Source organism: Tachyglossus aculeatus, chromosome 21, assembly GCF_015852505.1.
Source record: "Tachyglossus aculeatus isolate mTacAcu1 chromosome 21, mTacAcu1.pri, whole genome shotgun sequence".
NCBI lineage: Eukaryota > Metazoa > Chordata > Mammalia > Monotremata > Tachyglossidae > Tachyglossus > Tachyglossus aculeatus.
In genome coordinates, this window is record NC_052086.1 from 2,245,175 (window position 1) to 2,264,464 (window position 19,290).

The window sequence follows — 19,290 nt, forward strand, 5'->3', positions numbered from 1 at the left end:
GTCTCTATATGTTGCCAACTGGTACTTCCCAAGCGCTTAGTACAGTGCTCTGCACACAGTAAGCGCTCAATAAATACGATTGAATGAATGAATGAATAGAGTATAATATAACAGAGTTGGGAGACACGCTCCCTGCCCGTGACCTGTTTACAGTCTAGAGGGGGAGACAGACATTAATGGAAATACATGTTTACAGTATGTAATTCAAATGGTCTGTAAAAAAAAAGTCAGAGGGCAGATTCATTCATTCATTCAATCATATTTATTGAGCGCTTACTGTGTGCAGAGCACTGTACTAAGTGCTTGGGAAGTACAGATGGTGAGGGCGGGGCTCCAGACTGGGTTTCCATACCCCATCCTCTCACCCTCATTTAGGCTTCCTCTTGTATCCCAATCACCCCACTGGAGGCCAGGGCCGTGGTGGTTCACTTTGGTCTGGGGTGATGGGGAGAGGCCTCAGGGGTTGTCCGGTGTCAGTGTGATGGGGAGGAGACCAGGCCCAGAAGCTCCGATGTCCCCCATTCTGCGCCCCAAACGGCTGATTTGGTGCCGTTCTTCTTTAGGTTTCCATCCAAACCTCTTCCATGTTAATAATAATAGTAATTTTGGCATTTGCTAAGTGCTTACTATGTGCCAAGCACTGTTCTAAGCGCTGGGGTAGATACTGGGTAATCAGGGTGTCCCACGTGGCCTCCCAGTCTCAATCCCCATTTTACAGATGAGGTAACTGAGGCACAGAGAAGTCAAGTGACCTGTCCAAGGTCACACAGCAGGAAAGTGACGGAGCCGGGATTAGAACCCACGACCTCTGACTCCCAAGCCCAGGATCTTCCTGGATCTTCCCCCTCGTCCCCCTCTCCATCCCCCCCATCTTACCTCCTTCCCTTCCCCCCAGCACCTGTATATATGTATATATGTTTGTACATATTTATTACTCTATTTATTTATTTATTTATTTTACTTGTACATATCTATTCTATTTATTTTATTTTGTTAGTATGTTTGGTTTTGTTCTCTGTCTCCCCCCCTTTTAGACTGTGAGCCCACTGTTGGGTAGGGACTGTCTCTATATGTTGCCAATTTGTACTTCCCAAGCGCTTAGTACAGTGCTCTGCACATAGTAAGCGCTCAATAAATACGATTGATGATGATGATCTTGACACGAGCCCGTGCTGCTCCAACCGCTTATCCTATCCCCCCTTGATTTCCGGGCCAGCCTCCTTGCTGACTTCCCTCCCTCCAGTTTCTCCCCACTCCAGTCTCTACTTCCCTCTGCTTGCCCGGATCATTTTTCTACAGATCTGTTCAGTCTGTGTTTCTCCACGCCTCCGGGGGTTGCCCATCCACCTCCACATCAAAGAAAAACTCCTCACCATTGGCCTTAAAGCATGCAATCATCTTCCCCCCACCCACCTTACCCCCCCTAATTTCCTTCTACAACCCAGACCTCACTCCACTGATGCCAACCTACACTCTGTACCTCAATCTCTTCTGTCACACTGCCAACCTTTCTCCCACATCCTGCCTGTGTTTGAACACCTACTTCACATCAGATGATCCCTCTCCCCACCTCCTACGCCATATCAAAAACCTATCTCCAAAAGGCCCTCCTCCACTAAGCCCTCATTTCCTTTTCTCCCACTCCCTTCTGTGTCATCCTTACACTTGGATTTGCACCCTTAATCACCCCTCCCTCAGTCCCCCAGCACGTATGTACACATCTGCAATTTATTTTTTTTACACTCATACCTGTCTCCCCCTCTAGGCTTTAAGCTTACTGTGGGCAGGGAATGCGTCTTGCAACTCTGGTATATCCTACTCTGCCCAGCACTTAGCACAGTGGTCTGCACACCGTACGGGTTCAAAAAACACGACTGGCTGATTGAATGACTGAATGATTTAGGCCACCAGAAGCAGTTTAGGCTATTCTGAGACAAATACAACCGCCCCCCGTGTGGCTCCACCACTTGTCTGCTGTGTGACCTTGGACAAGTCACTTCACTTCTCTGTACCTCAGTTACTTCATCTGTATAATGGGGAGTGAGGCTGTGAGCCCCACGTGGGACAGGGACTGTGTCAACCCAATTTGCCTGTATCCACCCCAGTGCTTAGTACAGTGGCTGGCACATAATAAGTGCATAACAAATGCCATAATTATTTTTGCTGTTATGCCTGTTCTGTACAGTCTGTAAACTTGTTATGCACAAGGAACGTATCCACCAACTCTGTTGTATTGTACTTACTGTGCTCTGCAAAAAATAAGTGCTAAATAAATACCGTTGATGATGATGATGATGATGATGATGATGCTTAACCCGGGTAAGTCAACTCCATGAGGCTCTTCTACCACCTTCGGGCCCTGGGAAATTACACCCATTGTCCAGAACTGCAGCTGCAGAGGAAATACACTCAAGGCAAATGTGAGAAGCTGCATGGCCTTTCGATATAGCACGGGCCTTGGAATCAGAAGAAGCTGCGTGTTAATACCGGCTCTGCCACTTGCCTGCTGTACGTCCTTGGATAAGTCACACCACTCCTCTCTGCCTCAGTTCCCTAATCTGTAAAATGGGGATGAGGAATGTGAGCCCCATCTGGGATATGAACTGTGCGCAACCCCTTACCTTCTATGTACTCTGTTGCTTAGTACAGCACCTAGCATACAATAAACTCTTAACAATATATCCTAGAAAAATAAAGCCAGCTTTTAGTGACTCTGGGAGTGAGACCCAAAACCGCACCCAACCGATCATTCTGACTGCCGGGTCATGGTGTCTAATCAGAGGTTCACACTTATTGAGAGTTGGGTGGCAGGGCAGAAGAGGACTGGGAAGGGGAGGAAGGGCAGACAGGAGAAAGCAAGTTATGTACGGGCATCAAATTGTGTCGACTGTCCCTCCCATTAGACCCCAAGCTCTTCTACGTGGATGCCCTGCCAACCCCTCACACTTAATATGTCCAAACCTGAACTCTTCATCTTCCCACCCAAACTCTGACCTCCACCACACTTTCCCCTTCCCCTGGACACTACCACCACCCTCCCCACCTCAATACTGCTCTACTGCTTAGAGAAGCAGCATGGCTCAGTGGAAAGAGCACGGGCTTTGGAGTCGGGGTCATGGGTTCGAATCCCTGCTCTGCCAATTGTCAGCTGTGTGACTTTGGGCAAGTCACTTAACTTCACTGGGCCTCAGTTCCCTCATCGGGAAAATGGGGATTAAGACTGTGAGCCCCTGTTGGGACAACCTGATCTCCTTGTAACCTCCCCAGCACTTAGAACAGTGTTTTGCACATAGTAAGTGCTTCATAAATGCCATTATTATTATTATTTCCCCCTATTTAGAATTGTAGTCTCATGTAGGACAGGAATTGCGTCTGACCTAAATTACTCATATCTACCCTACTGCTTAGAACAGCACTTGACAAGTAGTAAGCACTTGAGATAAATATCATAATTATTATTACCATTTATTTCAGGCCCATAACCTCGGCATTATCCTTGACTCAATCAATCAATCAATCAATCAATCGTATTTATTGAGCACTTACTATGTGCAGAGCACTGTACTAAGCGCTTGGGAAGTACAAATTGGCAACATATAGAGACAGTCCCTACCCAACAGTGGGCTCACAGTCTAAAAGGGGGAGACAGAGAACAAAACCAAACATACTAACAAAATAAAATAAATAGGAAAGATATGTACAAGTAAAATAAAAAAATAAATAAATAGAGAAATAAATATGTACAAATATATATACATATATACAGGTGCTGTGGGGAAGGGAAGGAGGTAAGATGGGGGGATGGAGAGGGAGACGAGGGGGAGAGGAAGGAAGGGGCTCAGTCTGGGAAGGCCTCCTGGAGGAGGTGAGCTCTCAGCAGGGCCATAATAATAATGTTGGCATTTGTTAAGCGCTTACTATGTGCAAAGCACTGTTCTAAGCGCTTAGGGGGTTACAAAGCGATCAGGTTGTCCCACGTGGGGCTCATGGTCTTAATCCCCATTTTACAGATGAGGTAACTGAGGCTCAGAGAAGTGAAGTGACTCACCCAAGGTCACACAGCCGATATGTGGCAGAGCCGGGATTCGAACCCATGACCTCTGACTCCAAAGCCCGGGCTCTTTCCACTGAGCCACGCTGCAAAGCACTATTCTAAGCGCTGGGGAGGTTACAAGGACTCATCTCTCTCCCTCCAACAACATATTCAGCCCGTCACAGAATCCAATCAGTTCTACCTTCACAACATCTCTAGAATCTGTCCTTTCCTTTCGAACCAAAATGCTACCACATCGACGCAAGCGCCTGTCTTTTCCTTCATCAACGTCCTCACTGAACTCCCTGCCTCCTGTCTCTCCCTGTTCCAGTCCACATCGCACTCTGCTGCCTGACTCAGTTTCCTAAAAAAGACATTCCCCCCATATCTCTCCACTCCTCAGTAACCTCCAGTGGTGGCCCATCCATCTTTGAATCCAACGGAAACTCCTTTCTCCTGGCTTTTAGGCATTCAAACAGCTTTGCCCTCCTACTGCACTTCGTTGGTTTCCTACTGAGTAGCAGGGGTGGTCTAGTGGAAAGGGAATGAGCCTGGGTGTCAGAGGACCTGAGTTCTAATAATAATGTTGGTATTTGTTAAGCGCTTACTATGTGCAAAGCACTGTTCTAAGCGCTGGGGTAGATACAAGGTAGTCAGGTTGTCCCACGTGGGACTCACAGTCTTCATTACCATTTTACAGATGAGGGAACTGAGGCCCAGAGAAGTTAAGTGACTTGCCCAAAGTCACGCAGCTGACGAGTGGCAGAGCCGGGATTTGAACTCAAGACCTCTTAACTCCAAAGCCCGTGCTCTTTCCACTGAGCCACGCTGCTTCTGATCCACTTATCTGCTGTGTGACCTTGGGCAGGTAACTTCAATCAATCAATCAATCGTATTTATTGAGCGCTTACTGTGTGCAGAGCACTGTACTAGGTGCTTGGGAAGTACAAGTTGGCAACATATAGAGACAGTCCCTACCCAACAGTGGGCTCACGGTCTAAAACGGGGAGACAGAGAACAAAACCAAACATACTAACAAAATAAAATTAATAGAATAGATATGTACAAATAAAATAGAGTAATAAATATGTACAAACATATATACATACCCCTTTTTTCCTCTTCTCCTCCCTTCCCCCCCGCCCTACCTCCTTCCTCTCCCCACAGCACCAGTACATTTGTTTGTACAGATTTATTACTGTTTTACTTGCACATATTTACTATTCTATTTATTTTCTTAATGACGTGCATCTAGCTTCAATTCTATTTGTTCTGACGACTTGACACCAGTCCACATGTTTTGTTTTGTTGTCTGTCTCCCCTTTCTAGACTGTGAGCCCATTGTTGGGTAGGGACCATCTCTATATGTAGCCAACTTATACTTCACAAGCGCTTAGTACAGTGCTCTGCACACAGTAAGCGCTCAATAAATACAATTGAATGAATGAATGAATATACAGGTGCTGTGGGGACTTCACTTCTCTGGACCTCAGTTTCCTCATATGTACCATGGGGATTCCATCGCTGTTCATCCTCCTACTTAGACTGTGAGCCCTAGGTGGGACTGAGACTTTGTCCCCCTTGATTTACTTTAGAACAGTGCTTGACAGACAGTAAGAGCTTAACAAATACCCTAATTATTTTAATTACTACAGCCCAATCCACAGTTTACTCCTCTAACGTCAACCCACTGCCTCTTTGCCCACATCCTCTTTCTAGCCTGGAATTCCCTCCCCCTTCATGTCCAACAGACCATCATGTCCCCCATTTAGACTGTGAGCCCACTATTGAGTAGGGACTTTATATGTTGCCAACTTGTACTTCCCAAGCGCTTAATACAGTGCTCTGCACACAGTAAGCGCTCAATAAATACGATTGATGATCCTCCAAGTGCTACCAAAATCGTGTCTCCTCTTATACAGGCCTTTCCTACCTCCTCATTTCCCCTCATTATTCGCTCTCCCCTTTGCCTCACCTATCCTCGAGGGTGTATACTCCTGAAGCACCTCATCCCAGCCCCTCAACATTTATGAACATATTCCTACACTCTGCCACTTCCCCACCCTGTAATTTATTTTATCTTTGATTCCCCTTCTGGGCTGTACATTTCTAGTGGGCAGGGATCATGCCCATTGCATTGTCTAGATCAATCAGAGATCAATCAATCAATCATTGGCATTTATTAAGTGTTTACTATGTGCAGAGCATTTTACTAAGTGCTTGGGAGAGTACACCACAACAGAATTAGCAGACATATCCCTGACCATATATTGCTTGCAGTTTAGAGGGGGACACAGACATTAACATAAATACAGTTGTAAGTTATTATATATAATTTTAAGATGGGTACACCAGTGCTGAGGATTTGAGGGTGGGGTGAATTGTCCTCTCCCAAGTGCCGAGTACAGTGTTCTGCACATAGTAAGTGCTCAATCAATACCACTGATTGATTAATTGATTCGAGCGCAGGTTCCCTATCTTTCCTTTAGTTGTGTGTTCCCGAAATCCACAGTACAGTGCCCTGCAGGCAATACGTCAAGGAGGCTGATGGCGGAGATGGGGAAAATGATGATGAAGGCGATGATTATGACGGCGGTGGCGATGATGATGATAGCGATGGCAGCATCTGCTTCCTTAGAAGGGCCTGGAAGGGAATGGAGGCCTCAGAGTCTTGAGCGGCTGCGGATTCCCCGGGGCTGCAGGGAGCAGGACGGCCGGAGGCAGGAGATGGGGCCCAGCGGAACTGAAATAGAGACCATTCTGGGGTCGATAGAGGGTGAGGAGGTGGGGGACCTGGAGATCCATGCACCCCAACCCATCCTGGGACAGGGCACCATCTGGTAGGGAGGGGCAGAACAGGGGGACGGGAGTTTTTGTCTCACTTCCCCATCACCCTGGGTCACTGTGGGGATCATAACTGCCAGCGTCCTGACAGTAATAATCGGCCTCGTCCTCGGCCTGGGCCCCGGCGATGGTCAGCGTGGCCGCGCTCTCGGAGCTGGAGCCGGAGAACCGGTCGGGGATCCCGGAGAGTCGGTCGCTATTATCGTATATAACCAGGACAGGGGCCCGGCCGGGTTTCTGCTGGTACCAGTTTGCACCATAGTCACTGGTAATACCGGAGCAGGTGACCGTGGCTGTTTGTCCCGGGGCCACCGACGCCGAGGGCGGCTGAGTCGGCCCAGAACTCACGAAACCTGGAGGAGAGGAGAGGAGATGTCAGTAAGGAGCAGACTGGACCCCTCCCTGGGCATCTTATCTCCCCAAACCCCCCATCCTCTTCTGGGTCCGCCTCGGTTTGAGGAAGTCTCTCTGCCCAGGGCCCTTGGTGATGGTGGTGGGGGACGTTTGCTGCCCCCGGTCACACCTGTGCAGAGAGAGAGGAGTGCGAGGAGGAGAAGGAGAGGAGTGTGGGCCATGGTGGACACAGACACAAGCACTCTGCTCCCCAAGGCCCCAGCTCTGGGCCTGGCCTTCCCCACTTCTCTTTTATCCCCTCCCCACACCCCCCCAGCAGCCCCCCATGCAAATCTGGCCCCGCTCATTGGCATCGCCCTACCCAAGTGAGGTGGGCTCTGACCACAGAAGGAGGGCAGGGCTCTCCCTCCCTTCCTCTCCTGCCCCTCTCTCACTCCCTCTGCTCCCCTCAGTTCACACAGTGGACCAACAGGAAACCTGCTCTTGGATATTTGTACTTCCCAAGCGCTTAGTACAGTGCTCTGCACATAGTAAGCGCTCGATAAATACGATTGATGATGATGATACGACCTGTTGCAGCTCTGGAACGTCTCCAATGAAGTCACCGAGAAGCAGATTGGCTCAATGGAAAGAGCCCGGGCTTTGGAGTCAGAGGTCGCGGGTTCAAACCCCGGCTCTGCCGATTGTCAGCTGTTGGGCAAGTCACTTAGCTTCTCTGGGCCTCAGTTACCTCATCTGTAAAATGGGGATAAAGACTGTGAGCCCCCCGTGGGACAACCTGATCACCTTGTAACCTCCCAAGCGCTTAGAACAGTGCTTTGCACGTAGTAAGCACTTAACAAATGCCATCATTATTATTATTATTAACGAGCTGAGCCCGTGCCGGGCCATCACGGGCCTGAAACAGGCCTCCACCCCGCTGCCTATCAACTGCAGCAACTGCAAGCGGCCCACGACCAACAAGGGCTGGATCTGCAACCGGTGTTGTCAATGTGCCAGCATGGACGCCGTGTGCCACCACGTGGTGAAGGGCCTATTCGTGCGGTGCCAGGGCTGCAGCCACGGCGGGCACCTGCGGCACATCATTAAGTGGCTGGAGAACAGCTCCCATGGTCCGGCGGGCTGCAGACATCTCTGCGAATAAACCTGAGTCCGAACCCCAGGACCAGCAGGCCGCCTTCCGGGCCTGGGGATGGGATGGGAGATTCATTCATTCATTCATTCATTCATTCATTCAATCATCATCATCAATCGTATTTATTGAGCGCTTACTATGTGCAGAGCACTGTACTAAGCGCTTGGGAAGTCCAAATTGGCAACATATAGAGACAGTCCCTACCCAACAGTGGGCTCACAGTCTAAAAGGGGGAGACAGAGAACAAAACCAAACGTACTAACAAAATAAAATAAATAGAATAGCTATGTACAAGTAAAATAAATAAATAAATAAATAGAGTAATAAATATGTACAAACATATATACATATATACAGGTGCTGCGGGGAAGGGAAGGAGGTAAGATGGGGGGATGGAGAGGGGGACGAGGAGGAGAGGAAGGAAGGGGCTCAGTGTGGGAAGGCCTCCTGGAGGAGGTGAGCTCTCAGCAGGGCCTTGAAGGGAGGAAGAGAGCTAGCTTGGTGGATGGGCAGAGGGAGGGCATTCCAGGCCCGGGGGATGACGTGGGCCGTAAATCCGTAAATTCAAATTGAATTGAATCCGTAAATTCAATCGTATTTATTGAGCGCTTACTGTGTGCAGAGCACTGTACTAAGCGCTTGGGAAGTACACGATGGCAACATATAGAGACGGTCCCTCCCCAACAGTGGGCTCACAGTCTAGAAGGGGGAGATAGACAACAAGACAAATATATTAACAAAATAAAATAAATAGAATAAATATGTACAAATAAAATAAATAGAGTAATAAATCCATACAAACATATATAGAGGTGCTGTGGGGAGGGGAAGGAGATAAGGTGGGGGGGGAGGGGGAGGGGGAGGAGGAGGGGGAGGAGGGGGAGAGGAAGGAGGGGATCCCATCTGGGACCCTGATTGTTGGGGACGGGGCCTGCTGGAGAAGGAGAGTGAGTGAGTGAGTGTGTGCGTGTGTGTGTGTGCGTGTGTGTGTGTTTTTGGGTGGCCTCCTCCCCTCATCACTAGCTTCCCCACTAGTCTTCCTCACTAGCTTAGAGAAGCAGTGTGGCTCAGTGGAAGGAGCCCGGGCTTTGGAGTCAGAGGTCACGGGTTCAAATCCCGGCTCTGCCAATCGTCAGCTGTGTGACCTTGGGCAAGTCACTTCACTTCTCTGGGCCTCAGTGACCTCATCTGTAAAATGGGGATGAAGACTGTGAGCCCCCCCGTGGGACAACCTGATCACCCTGTAACCTCCCCAGCGCTTAAAACGGTGCTTTGCACATAGTAAGCGCTTAATAAATGCTATTATTATTATTATTATTATTATTATTATTATTCCCCTTGCCTTGAATAAAGGCAGGAGGCCCCCCTCTCAGCCCCTCTGTGGAGTGGGGCCACCCTGACAGACCGGAAATGCAAGGGAGGGCTGTGGACGTCGTTCGACCAATGGCGGGGCGAGGCGGCGCGCGGGGGCTTCTGGGGGTTGTAGTCCGGGGCGCCGCATTGGCTGGCCCGCCGCGGGGGCTGCTGGGGGTTGTAGTCCGGGGCGCCGGGACATTAAACGGGGTTCTGAAATTTTTCTCCGTTTCAAAAGTGAAAGTGGGGTCATTCGAGGACACAAGTGGGGTCACAGGGAGTTCACGGGGTCATCTGAGGTCAAATTGGACATAAACGGGTTTCTGTAATTCTTCTCCGTTTCAAAAATTAAAAATGGGGTCATCCGAGGGCACAAATGGGGTCACGGGGAGTTCATGGGGTCATCTGAGGATACGAGTGGGGTCACGGAGAGTTCATCGGGTCATTTGAGGTCAAATGGGACATTAAACGGTTTTCTGAAATTCTTCTCCGTTTCAAAAGTGAAAATGGGGTCATCCGAGGACACAAATGGGGTCACGGAGAGTTCATGGGGTCATCTGAGGACACGAGTGGGGTCACAGAGAGTTCATCGGGTCATTTGAGGTCAAATGGGGCATTAAATGGGTTTCTGAAATTTTTCTCCATTTCAAAAGTGAAAATGGGGTCATCTGAGGACACAAATGGGGTCACGGGGAGTTCATGGGGTCATCTGAGGACACGAGTGGGGTCACAGAGAGTTCATTGGGCCATTTGAGGTCAAATGGGAAATTAAACGGGTTTCTGAAAATTTTATCTGTTTCAAAAGTGAAAATGGGGTCATATGAGGACAGAAATGGGGTCATGGAGAGTTCATCAGGTCATCTGAGGACACGAGGGGGGTCACAGAGAGTTCATCGGGTCATTTGAGGTCAAACAGGACCTTAAATGGGTTTCTGAAATTTTTCTCCATTTCAAAAGTGAAAACGGGGTCATTCGAGGACACAAATGGGGTCATGGAGAGTTCATGGGGTCATCTGAGGACACGAGTGGGGTCACAGAGAGTTCATCGGGCCATTTGAGGTCAAATGGGACATTAAACAGGTTCCTGAAAATTTTCTCTGTTTCAAAAGTGAAAATGGGGTCATCTGAGGACACAAATGGGGTCACAGAGAGTTTATGGGGTGATCTGAGGACACGAGTGGGGTCACAGAGAGTTCATCGGATCATTTGAGGTCAAATGGGACATTAAAAGGGTTTCTGAAAATTTTCTCCGTTTCAAAAATGAGAGTTGGGTCATCCGAGGACACAAATGGGGGTCACAGAGAGTTCATAGGGTCATCTGAGGACACAAGTGGGGTCACAGAGAGTTCATCGGGTCATTTGAGGTCAAATGGGACATTAAATGGGCTTCTGAAATTTTTCTCCAGTTCAAAAGTGAAAATGGGGTCATCCGAGGACACAAATGGGGTCACAGAGAGTTCATCGGGTCATCTGAGGACATGAGTGGGGTCACAGAGAGTTCATCGGGTCATTTGAGGTCGAATGGGACATTAAATGGGTTTCTGAAATTTTTCTCGATTTCAAAAGTGAAAATGGGGTCATCTGAGGACAGAAATGGGGTCATGGAGAGTTCATCAGGTCATCTGAGGACACGAGGGGGGTCACAGAGAGTTCATCGGGTCATTTGAGGTCAAACAGGACCTTAAATGGGTTTCTGAAATTTTTCTCCATTTCAAAAGTGAAAACGGGGTCATTCGAGGACACAAATGGGGTCATGGAGAGTTCATGGGGTCATCTGAGGACACGAGTGGGGTCACAGAGAGTTCATTGGGCCATTTGAGGTCAAATGGGAAATTAAACGGGTTTCTGAAAATTTTATCTGTTTCAAAAGTGAAAATGGGGTCATATGAGGACAGAAATGGGGTCATGGAGAGTTCATCAGGTCATCTGAGGACACGAGGGGGGTCACAGAGAGTTCATCGGGTCATTTGAGGTCAAACAGGACCTTAAATGGGTTTCTGAAATTTTTCTCCGTTTCAAAAGTGAAAACGGGGTCATCCGAGGACACAAATGGGGTCATGGAGAGTTCATGGGGTCATCTGAGGACACGAGTGGGGTCACAGAGAGTTCATCAGGCCATTTGAGGTCAAATGGGACATTAAACAGGTTCCTGAAAATTTTCTCTGTTTCAAAAGTGAAAATGGGGTCATCTGAGGACACAAATGGTGTCACGGAGAGTTTATGGGGTCATCTGAGGACACGAGTGGGGTCACAGAGAGTTCATCGGATCATTTGAGGTCAAATGGGACATTAAAAGAGTTTCTGAAAATTTTCTCCGTTTCAAAAATGAGAGTGGGGTCATCCGAGGACACAAATGGGGGTCACAGAGAGTTCATAGGGTCATCTGAGGACACGAGTGGGGTCACAGAGAGTTCATCAGGTCCTTTGAGGTCAAAAGGGACATTAAACGGGTTTCTGAAATTTTTCTCCAGTTCAAAAGTGAAAATGGGGTCATCCGAGGACACAAATGGGGTCACAGAGAGTTCATCGGGTCATCTGAGGACATGAGTGGGGTCACGGAGAGTTCATCGGGTCATTTGAGGTCAAATGGGACATTAAATGGGTTTCTGAAATTTTTCTCGATTTCAAAAGTGAAAATGGGGTCATCGGAGGACACAAATGGGGTCATGGAGAGTTCATGGGGTCATCTGAGGACACAAGTGGGGTCACCGAGAGTTCATCGGGCAATTTGAGGTCGAAAGGGGCCTTAAACGGTTTTCTGAAATTTTTCTAGGTTTCAAAAGTGAAAGTGGGGTCATTCGAGGACACAAATGGGGTCACAGAGAGTTCATAAGGTCATCTGAGGACACGAGTGGGGTCATGGAGAGTTCATTGGGTCATTTGAAGTCAAATGGGACATTAAACGGGTTTCTGAAATTTTTCTCCATTTCAAAAGTGAAAATGGGGTCATCTGAGGACACAAATGGGGTCATGGAGAGTTCATGGGGTCATCTGAGGACACGAGTGGGGTCACGGAGAGTTCATCGGGTCATTTGAGGTCAAATGGGACATTAAATGGGTTTCTGAAATTTTTCTCGATTTCAAAAGTGAAAATGGGGTCATCTGAGGACACAAATGGGGTCATGGAGAGTTCATGGGGTCATCTGAGGACACAAGTGGGGTCACCGAGAGTTCATCGGGCCATTTGAGGTCGAAAGGGGCCTTAAACGGTTTTCTGAAATTTTTCTAGGTTTCAAAAGTGAAAGTGGGGTCATTCGAGGACACAAATGGGGTCACAGAGAGTTCATAAGGTCATCTGAGGACACGAGTGGGGTCATGGAGAGTTCATTGGGTCATTTGAAGTCAAATGGGACATTAAACGGGTTTCTGAAATTTTTCTCCATTTCAAAATTGAAAATGGGGTCATCTGAGGACACAAATGGGGTCATGGAGAGTTCATGGGGTCATCTGAGGACACGAGTGGGGTCACAGAGAGTTCATCGGGTCTTTTGAGGTCAAATGGGGCATTAAACGGGTTTCTGAAATTCTTCTCCGTTTCAAAAGTGAAAATGGGGTCATCCGAGGACACAAATGGGGTCACAGAGAGTTCATCGGGTCATCCGAGGACACGATTGGGGTCACAGAGAGTTCATTGGGTCATTTGAGGTCAAATGGGACATTAAACGGGTTTCTGAAATTTTTCTCGATTTCAAAAGTGAAAATGGGGTTATCCGAGGACACAAATGGGGTCATGGAGAGTTCTTGGGGTCATGTGAGGACACAAGTGGGGTCACAGAGAGTTCATCGGGACATTTGAGGTCAAATGGGACATTAAACCCGTTTTCTGAAATTTTTCTAGGTTTCAAAAGTGAAAGTGGGGTTATTCGAGGACACAAATGGGGTCACGGGGAGTTCATGGGGTCATCTGAGGACATGAGCGGGGTCATAGAGAGTTCATCGGGTCGTTTGAGGTCAAATGGGACTTTTACACATTTCTGAAATTCTTCTCCATTACAAAATTGAAAGTGGGATCATCTGAGGACACCATTGGGGTCATGGAGAGTTCATAGGGTCACCTGAGGACACGAGTGGGGTCACGTAGAGTTCATGGGGTCATTACTTTATTTTACTTGTACATATTTATTCTTCTATTTATTTTGTTAACGATGAGCATCCAGCTTTATTTCTATTTATTCTGATGACATGACACCTGTCCACATGTTTTGTTGTCAGTTTCCGCCTTCCAGACTGTGAGCCCGTTGTTGGGTAGGGACTGTCTCTATATGTTGCCGGCTTGTACGTCCCAAGCGCTTAGTACAGTGCTCTGCACACAGTAAGCACTCAACAAATGCGATTGAATGAATGAATGAATACGTTGTGGGTCAACACGCGCAGGAAAAGGGAGTGAAGTGTCTCCATTCTTCTTTTCTTCTCTTTGATACATCCTCCTCGTTCAGATCCTCATTTTCCCAGACGCCTTCACTGATGGGTCCGATAGGTCCTGCAGAATCCACGGAAAAGTTCTCGGGAATCCTGAGAAATCAGATGGCAGTGGGTATTGGGATCATCATCATCATCATCAGTGGTTTTTTTACTGAGCGCTTGTTATGTGCAGGGCCCTGACCTAAGTGCTTGGGTGAGTAAAGTACAACAGAGTTGGTCAACACCCTACCTGCCCACATGAAGCTTTCAGACCATGGAGGAGACGGTCATTAATAGAAATAAATGATTATTACATGTAATTCACGTTAGAGAAGCAGCATGGCAAGAGCATTATCTTGGGAGTCCAAGGTCGTGGATTCTAATCCCTGCTCCGCCACTTGTCTGCTGTGTGACCACTGGATAAGTCACTTTACTTCTCTTTGCCTCGGTTTCCTTATCTGTAAACTGGGGACTGAGTCTGTGAGCTCCATGCGGGACAGGATCTGTGCGCAACCTGATTACCTTGTTTTCATTCATTCATTCAATCGTATTTATTGAGCGCTTTTTGTGGGCAGAGCACTGGACTAAGAACCTGGAAAGTACAATTTGGCGACAGATAGAGACAATCCCTACTCAACAACGGACTCTCAGTCTAGAAGGGGGAGATAGACAGCAAAATAAATAGACAGGCATCAATAGCAGCAAAACATATCCCAACGCTTAGAACAGTGCTCAGCACAAAGTAAGCATTCAACAAATCCCATAATAATTAGAATTATTACTAAATGGTCAATAAAGAGAAGCAGTGTGGCTCAGTGGAAAGAGCCCGGGCTTTGGCGTCAGAGGTCATGGGTTCGAATCCCGGCTCTGCCACATGTCTGCTGTGTGACCTCAGCCAAGTCACTTAACTTTTCTGAGCCTCAGTTACCTCATCTGTAAAATGGGGAATAAAACTGTGAGCCCCACATGGGACAACTTGATCACCTTGTACCCGCCCCCAGCACTTAGAACAGTGCTTTGCACATAGTAAGTGCTTAACAAATGCCATTATTATTATTATTATTATCATCATTATTAAAGAAGCCAGAGGGCAGGGGGGAGGGGGCCCTCCAGGCTGGGGTATAATACAGAAGGTGGGACAGAAAGAGAAGGGTGAGATCAGGCCCGAAGATTGCAATGCCTTCTGTTGGGAAGGTGTAGAAGGAAAAAACACGCAACACAAACACAACTGCCTCATCTTTTGGCTCCACCACTTGTCTGCTGTGTGACCTTGGGCAAGTCACTTCACTTCTCTGCACCTCAGTTACTATGTCTGTAAAATGGGGAGCGAGACTGTGAGCCCCATGTGGGACTGGGACTGTGTCCAACCCAATTTGCTTGTAACCACCCCAGAGCTTAGTACAGTGTCTGGCACACAGTAAGCGCTAAACAAGTACTATAATAATTTTTATTATTAATATGTCAACACTGAGCAGTCTCTGGACTGTAAGGTTGTTGTGCAAAGGGAACATACCTGCCAAGTCTGTTGTATTGTACTCTCTCAAGAACGCAGTACTGTGCTCTGCACAAATTAAGTGCTAAATAAATACCTTTGATGATGATGATGATGATGATGATGATGATGATGATGATGATGATGATGATGATGATGCCTACCCCGGGTGGGCCAACTCCATGAGGCTCCTCTGTCACCTTCAGGCCCTTGGGAAGTTATACCCACTGTCCAGAACTGCAGCTGCAGAGGAAATACACTCGAGACGGATGTGAGAAGCTGTGAGGCCTTTCAAATAGAGCACGACTCTTTGGAATCAGAAGAAACCGAGTTTTAATACCGTCTCTGCCACTTGCCTGCTGGGTGACCTCGGGGAAGTAAAGTCACTCCTCTGTGCCTCCGTTCCCCTATCTGTAAAATGGGGATGAAGAATGTGAGCCCCATGTGGGACACGGACTGTGTGCAACCCCATTACCTTCTATGTACTCCAGTGCTTAGCACAGTGCCTGGCATATAATAAGCACTTAACAATGTATCGTAAAAAAATAAAGCCAGCTTTTAGTGACTCTGGGAGTGAGACCTAAAAACTGCACCCAACCAATCATTCTGGCTGCCAGGCTATAATAATAATAACAACAATAATAATAATAACAATAATAATAATAATAATGGCACTTATTAAGCGCTTACTATGTGCAGAGCACTGTTCTAAGCGCTGGGGAATTTACAAGGTGATCAGGTTGTCCCACGTGGGGCTCACAGTCTTCATCCCCATTTTACAGATGAGGGAACTGAGGCCCAGAGAAGTTAAGTGACTTGCCCAAAGTTACACAGCTGATGAGTGGTGGAGCCGGGATTTGAACCTGTGACCTCTGACTCCAAAGCCCGGGCTTTTTCCACTGAGCCACGCTGCTTCTCTGTAGTGCCTAATCAGACGTTCACGCTTATCGAGAGCTGGGTAGCGGAAAGAAGAGGACTAAGAGGAGGAAGGGCAGCCTAGAAGAGAGCACGTTATGAACGGACATCAAATCGCGTTGACTGTCCCTCCCGTTAGATCCCAAGCTCTTCTACTTGGATTCCCCGCCAACCCCTCACACTTAATATGTCCAAAACTGAACTCTTCATCTTCCACCCAAACACTGTCCTCCACCACACTTTCATACTCTGGACACCACCAACATTCTCCCCACCTCAGTACCGCTCTACCCCCTATTTAGAATATGAATCCCATGTAGGGCAGGGATTGTGTCTGACCTGAATCACTTACATCCATCCAACTGCTTAGAACGGTGCTTGATATGTAGTAATCACTTGAGATAAATACGATAATTATTATGACCAATTACTACAGGCCCATAACCTCAGCATTATCCTTGACTCATCTCCCTCCCCCAAACCACACATTCAGTCTGTCACAGAATCCAATCAGTTCTACCTTCACAACATCTCTAGAATTTGTCCGTTCCTCCCCATCGAAAATGCTACTAACATTGATGCAAGTACTTTTCATTTCCTTCCTTGACTCCTCACTCATCTCCCTGCCTCCTGTCTCTCTCTGTTCCAGGCCACACTGCAGTCTGCTGCCTGACTCAGTTTTAATAAAAGACAATCAGTCCATGTCTCTCCTCCAGTGGTGGCCCATCCATCTTTGCATCCAACAGACACTCCTTTCTCCCGGCTTTTAGGCACTCAATCAGCTTCCCCTTCATTCATTTCCTACTGAGAAGCAGGTGTGGTTTAGAGGAAAGAGCCTGGGCATCAAAGGACCCGAGTTCTAATCCACTTGTCTGCTGTGTGACCTTGGGCAGGTAACTTCACTTAATCAGGCGATGATTATGATGGTGGTGGTGATGATAGTGATGGCAGCATCTGCTTCCCTAGAAGGGCCTGGATGGGAATTGAGACCCAAGAGACGTGAGCAACTGCGGATTCCCCAGGGCTGCAGGGAGCAGGATGGACAAAGGTGGGAAGAAAGGCCCAGCAGGACTGAGACCAAGACCATTCTGGGGGTGACGGGGGTGTGTGGGAGGGTGAGGAGCACAGGGGAAACTGAGGGAGCTGGAACACAGCGTTCCCCTCCCCTGCCTGGCATAGGGCACCATCTGGTTGGGTTGGCAGAGAAGGGAGATGGGCCCGTGGGGACTGGGGTTTTTGTCTCACTTCCCCATCCCACTGTGCCACTGTGAGAATCAGTACTACTAGCACCCTGCTGACAGTAATAATCAGCCTCGTCCTCGGCCTGGGCCCTGGCGATGGTCAGTGTGGCTGTGTTTCCAGAGCTGGAGCCGGAGAACCGGTCGGGGATCCCGGAGGGTCTCTCGCTGTCCTTATATATGACAAGCACAGGAGCACGGCCTCCTTTCTGTTGGTACCACTGCACATAATAGCCAGAGTTGACACCAGAGCAGGTGAGTGTGGCTGTCTGTCCCAGAGCCACAGATACGGAGGGCGGCTGAGTCAGCACAGACGAACTGACGATACCTGGAGGAGAGGAGAGAAGAAGTCATTTAGGAGAGGATTGGACCATTCCCTGAGCATCCTTTCCCCCTTCCTAGGTCCAGCCAGGAGTTACAAAATCTCCCTTCCCAGGGCCCTTCGGGGGGTGTTTGTTGCCCTCGATCACACCTGTGCAGAGAGCGAGGAGCGCGAGGAGGAGGAGAGGAGTGTGGGCCATGGTGGACAAAGACACAAGTGCTCTGCTCCCCGAGGCCCCAGCTCTGGGGCTGGGCGCCCCAAAGTCTCTCTTAACCCCTCCCCATGTCCCTCCGCCCGCCCCCAGCCCCTGAATGCAAATCTGCTTCCAGCTCAATAACTACTATTTCTAGGGGCATCACCCTTCTCAGGTCAAAGGGCCCCAAGCCAATAACAGAGGGGAGGAAAGGAGGGGCTCTCTCTCCCTCTCTCTCTCTCTCTAAGAGCTTGGGAAAGAACAATACTACAATAAACAGCGCTGACCCCTGCCCACAAGAAGCTCACAGTCTACAGGGAGGGAGATAGACATGAATACAAATTAATAAAATGACAGCTATATACATTAAGTGCTGTGGGGTTGGGAGTGCGGGAAGAGCAAAGGGAGCAAGTTAGGGCAATGCAGAAGGGAGTACGCTACTCCACCTCAAAGCCTTATTGAGGGTACATGTCCTCCGGGAAGCCTTCCCTGACTAAGCCTCCCTTTTCTCTTCTCCCACTCCCTTCGGTGTTGCCCTGACTTGCTCCCTCAATTCATCCCCACTGCACTTACGTACATATCTGTCCCTCAATTCATCCCCCCTCCCAGCCCCCCTGCACTTACGTACATATCTGTCTTTTATTTATTTATATCAATGTCTGATTGCCCCTCTAGACAGGAAGTTCTTTGTGGGCAGACAAAGCATCTCTTTATTGTGATATTTTACTCTCTCAAGCGCTTAGTACAGTGCTCTGCACATAGTCAGCGCTCAATAAATACGATTGAATGAATGCCTAACTAATGCTTCACCTCAGGGGAAGCAGCGTGGCTTAGTGGAAAGAGCACTGGCTTGGGAGTCAGAGGTTGTGAGTTCTAATCCTGGCTCTGCCGCTTGTCAGCTGGGTGATTTTGGGCAAGTCACTTAATTTCTCTGTGCCTCAGAGAATGGGGAAATGGGGATTGGGACAGTGAGCCCCATGTGGGACAACCTAATAACCTTGTATCTATCC

The 19,290-nt window shown here is 48.3% G+C and overlaps 1 protein-coding gene and 1 pseudogene across 1 annotated transcript in view; both read right to left on the bottom strand.

The window, feature by feature from the left end:
• The window catches only part of LOC119942214 (immunoglobulin lambda-1 light chain-like), a 35,440-nt gene extending 27,988 nt beyond the window's left edge, over positions 1–7,452 (bottom strand). Inside the window, exons 1-2 of the mRNA XM_038762868.1 lie at positions 7,401–7,452; positions 6,946–7,230 (exon numbers count right to left, since the gene is read on the bottom strand). Coding sequence (XP_038618796.1) covers positions 6,946–7,230; positions 7,401–7,452 — 337 coding nt within the window. The remainder of the gene's footprint in view (positions 1–6,945; positions 7,231–7,400) is intronic.
• A 10,010-nt stretch (positions 7,453–17,462) lies between these two features.
• LOC119942212 lies at positions 17,463–18,303 on the bottom strand (annotated as a pseudogene).
• Between the last annotated feature and the right edge of the window lie 987 nt (positions 18,304–19,290).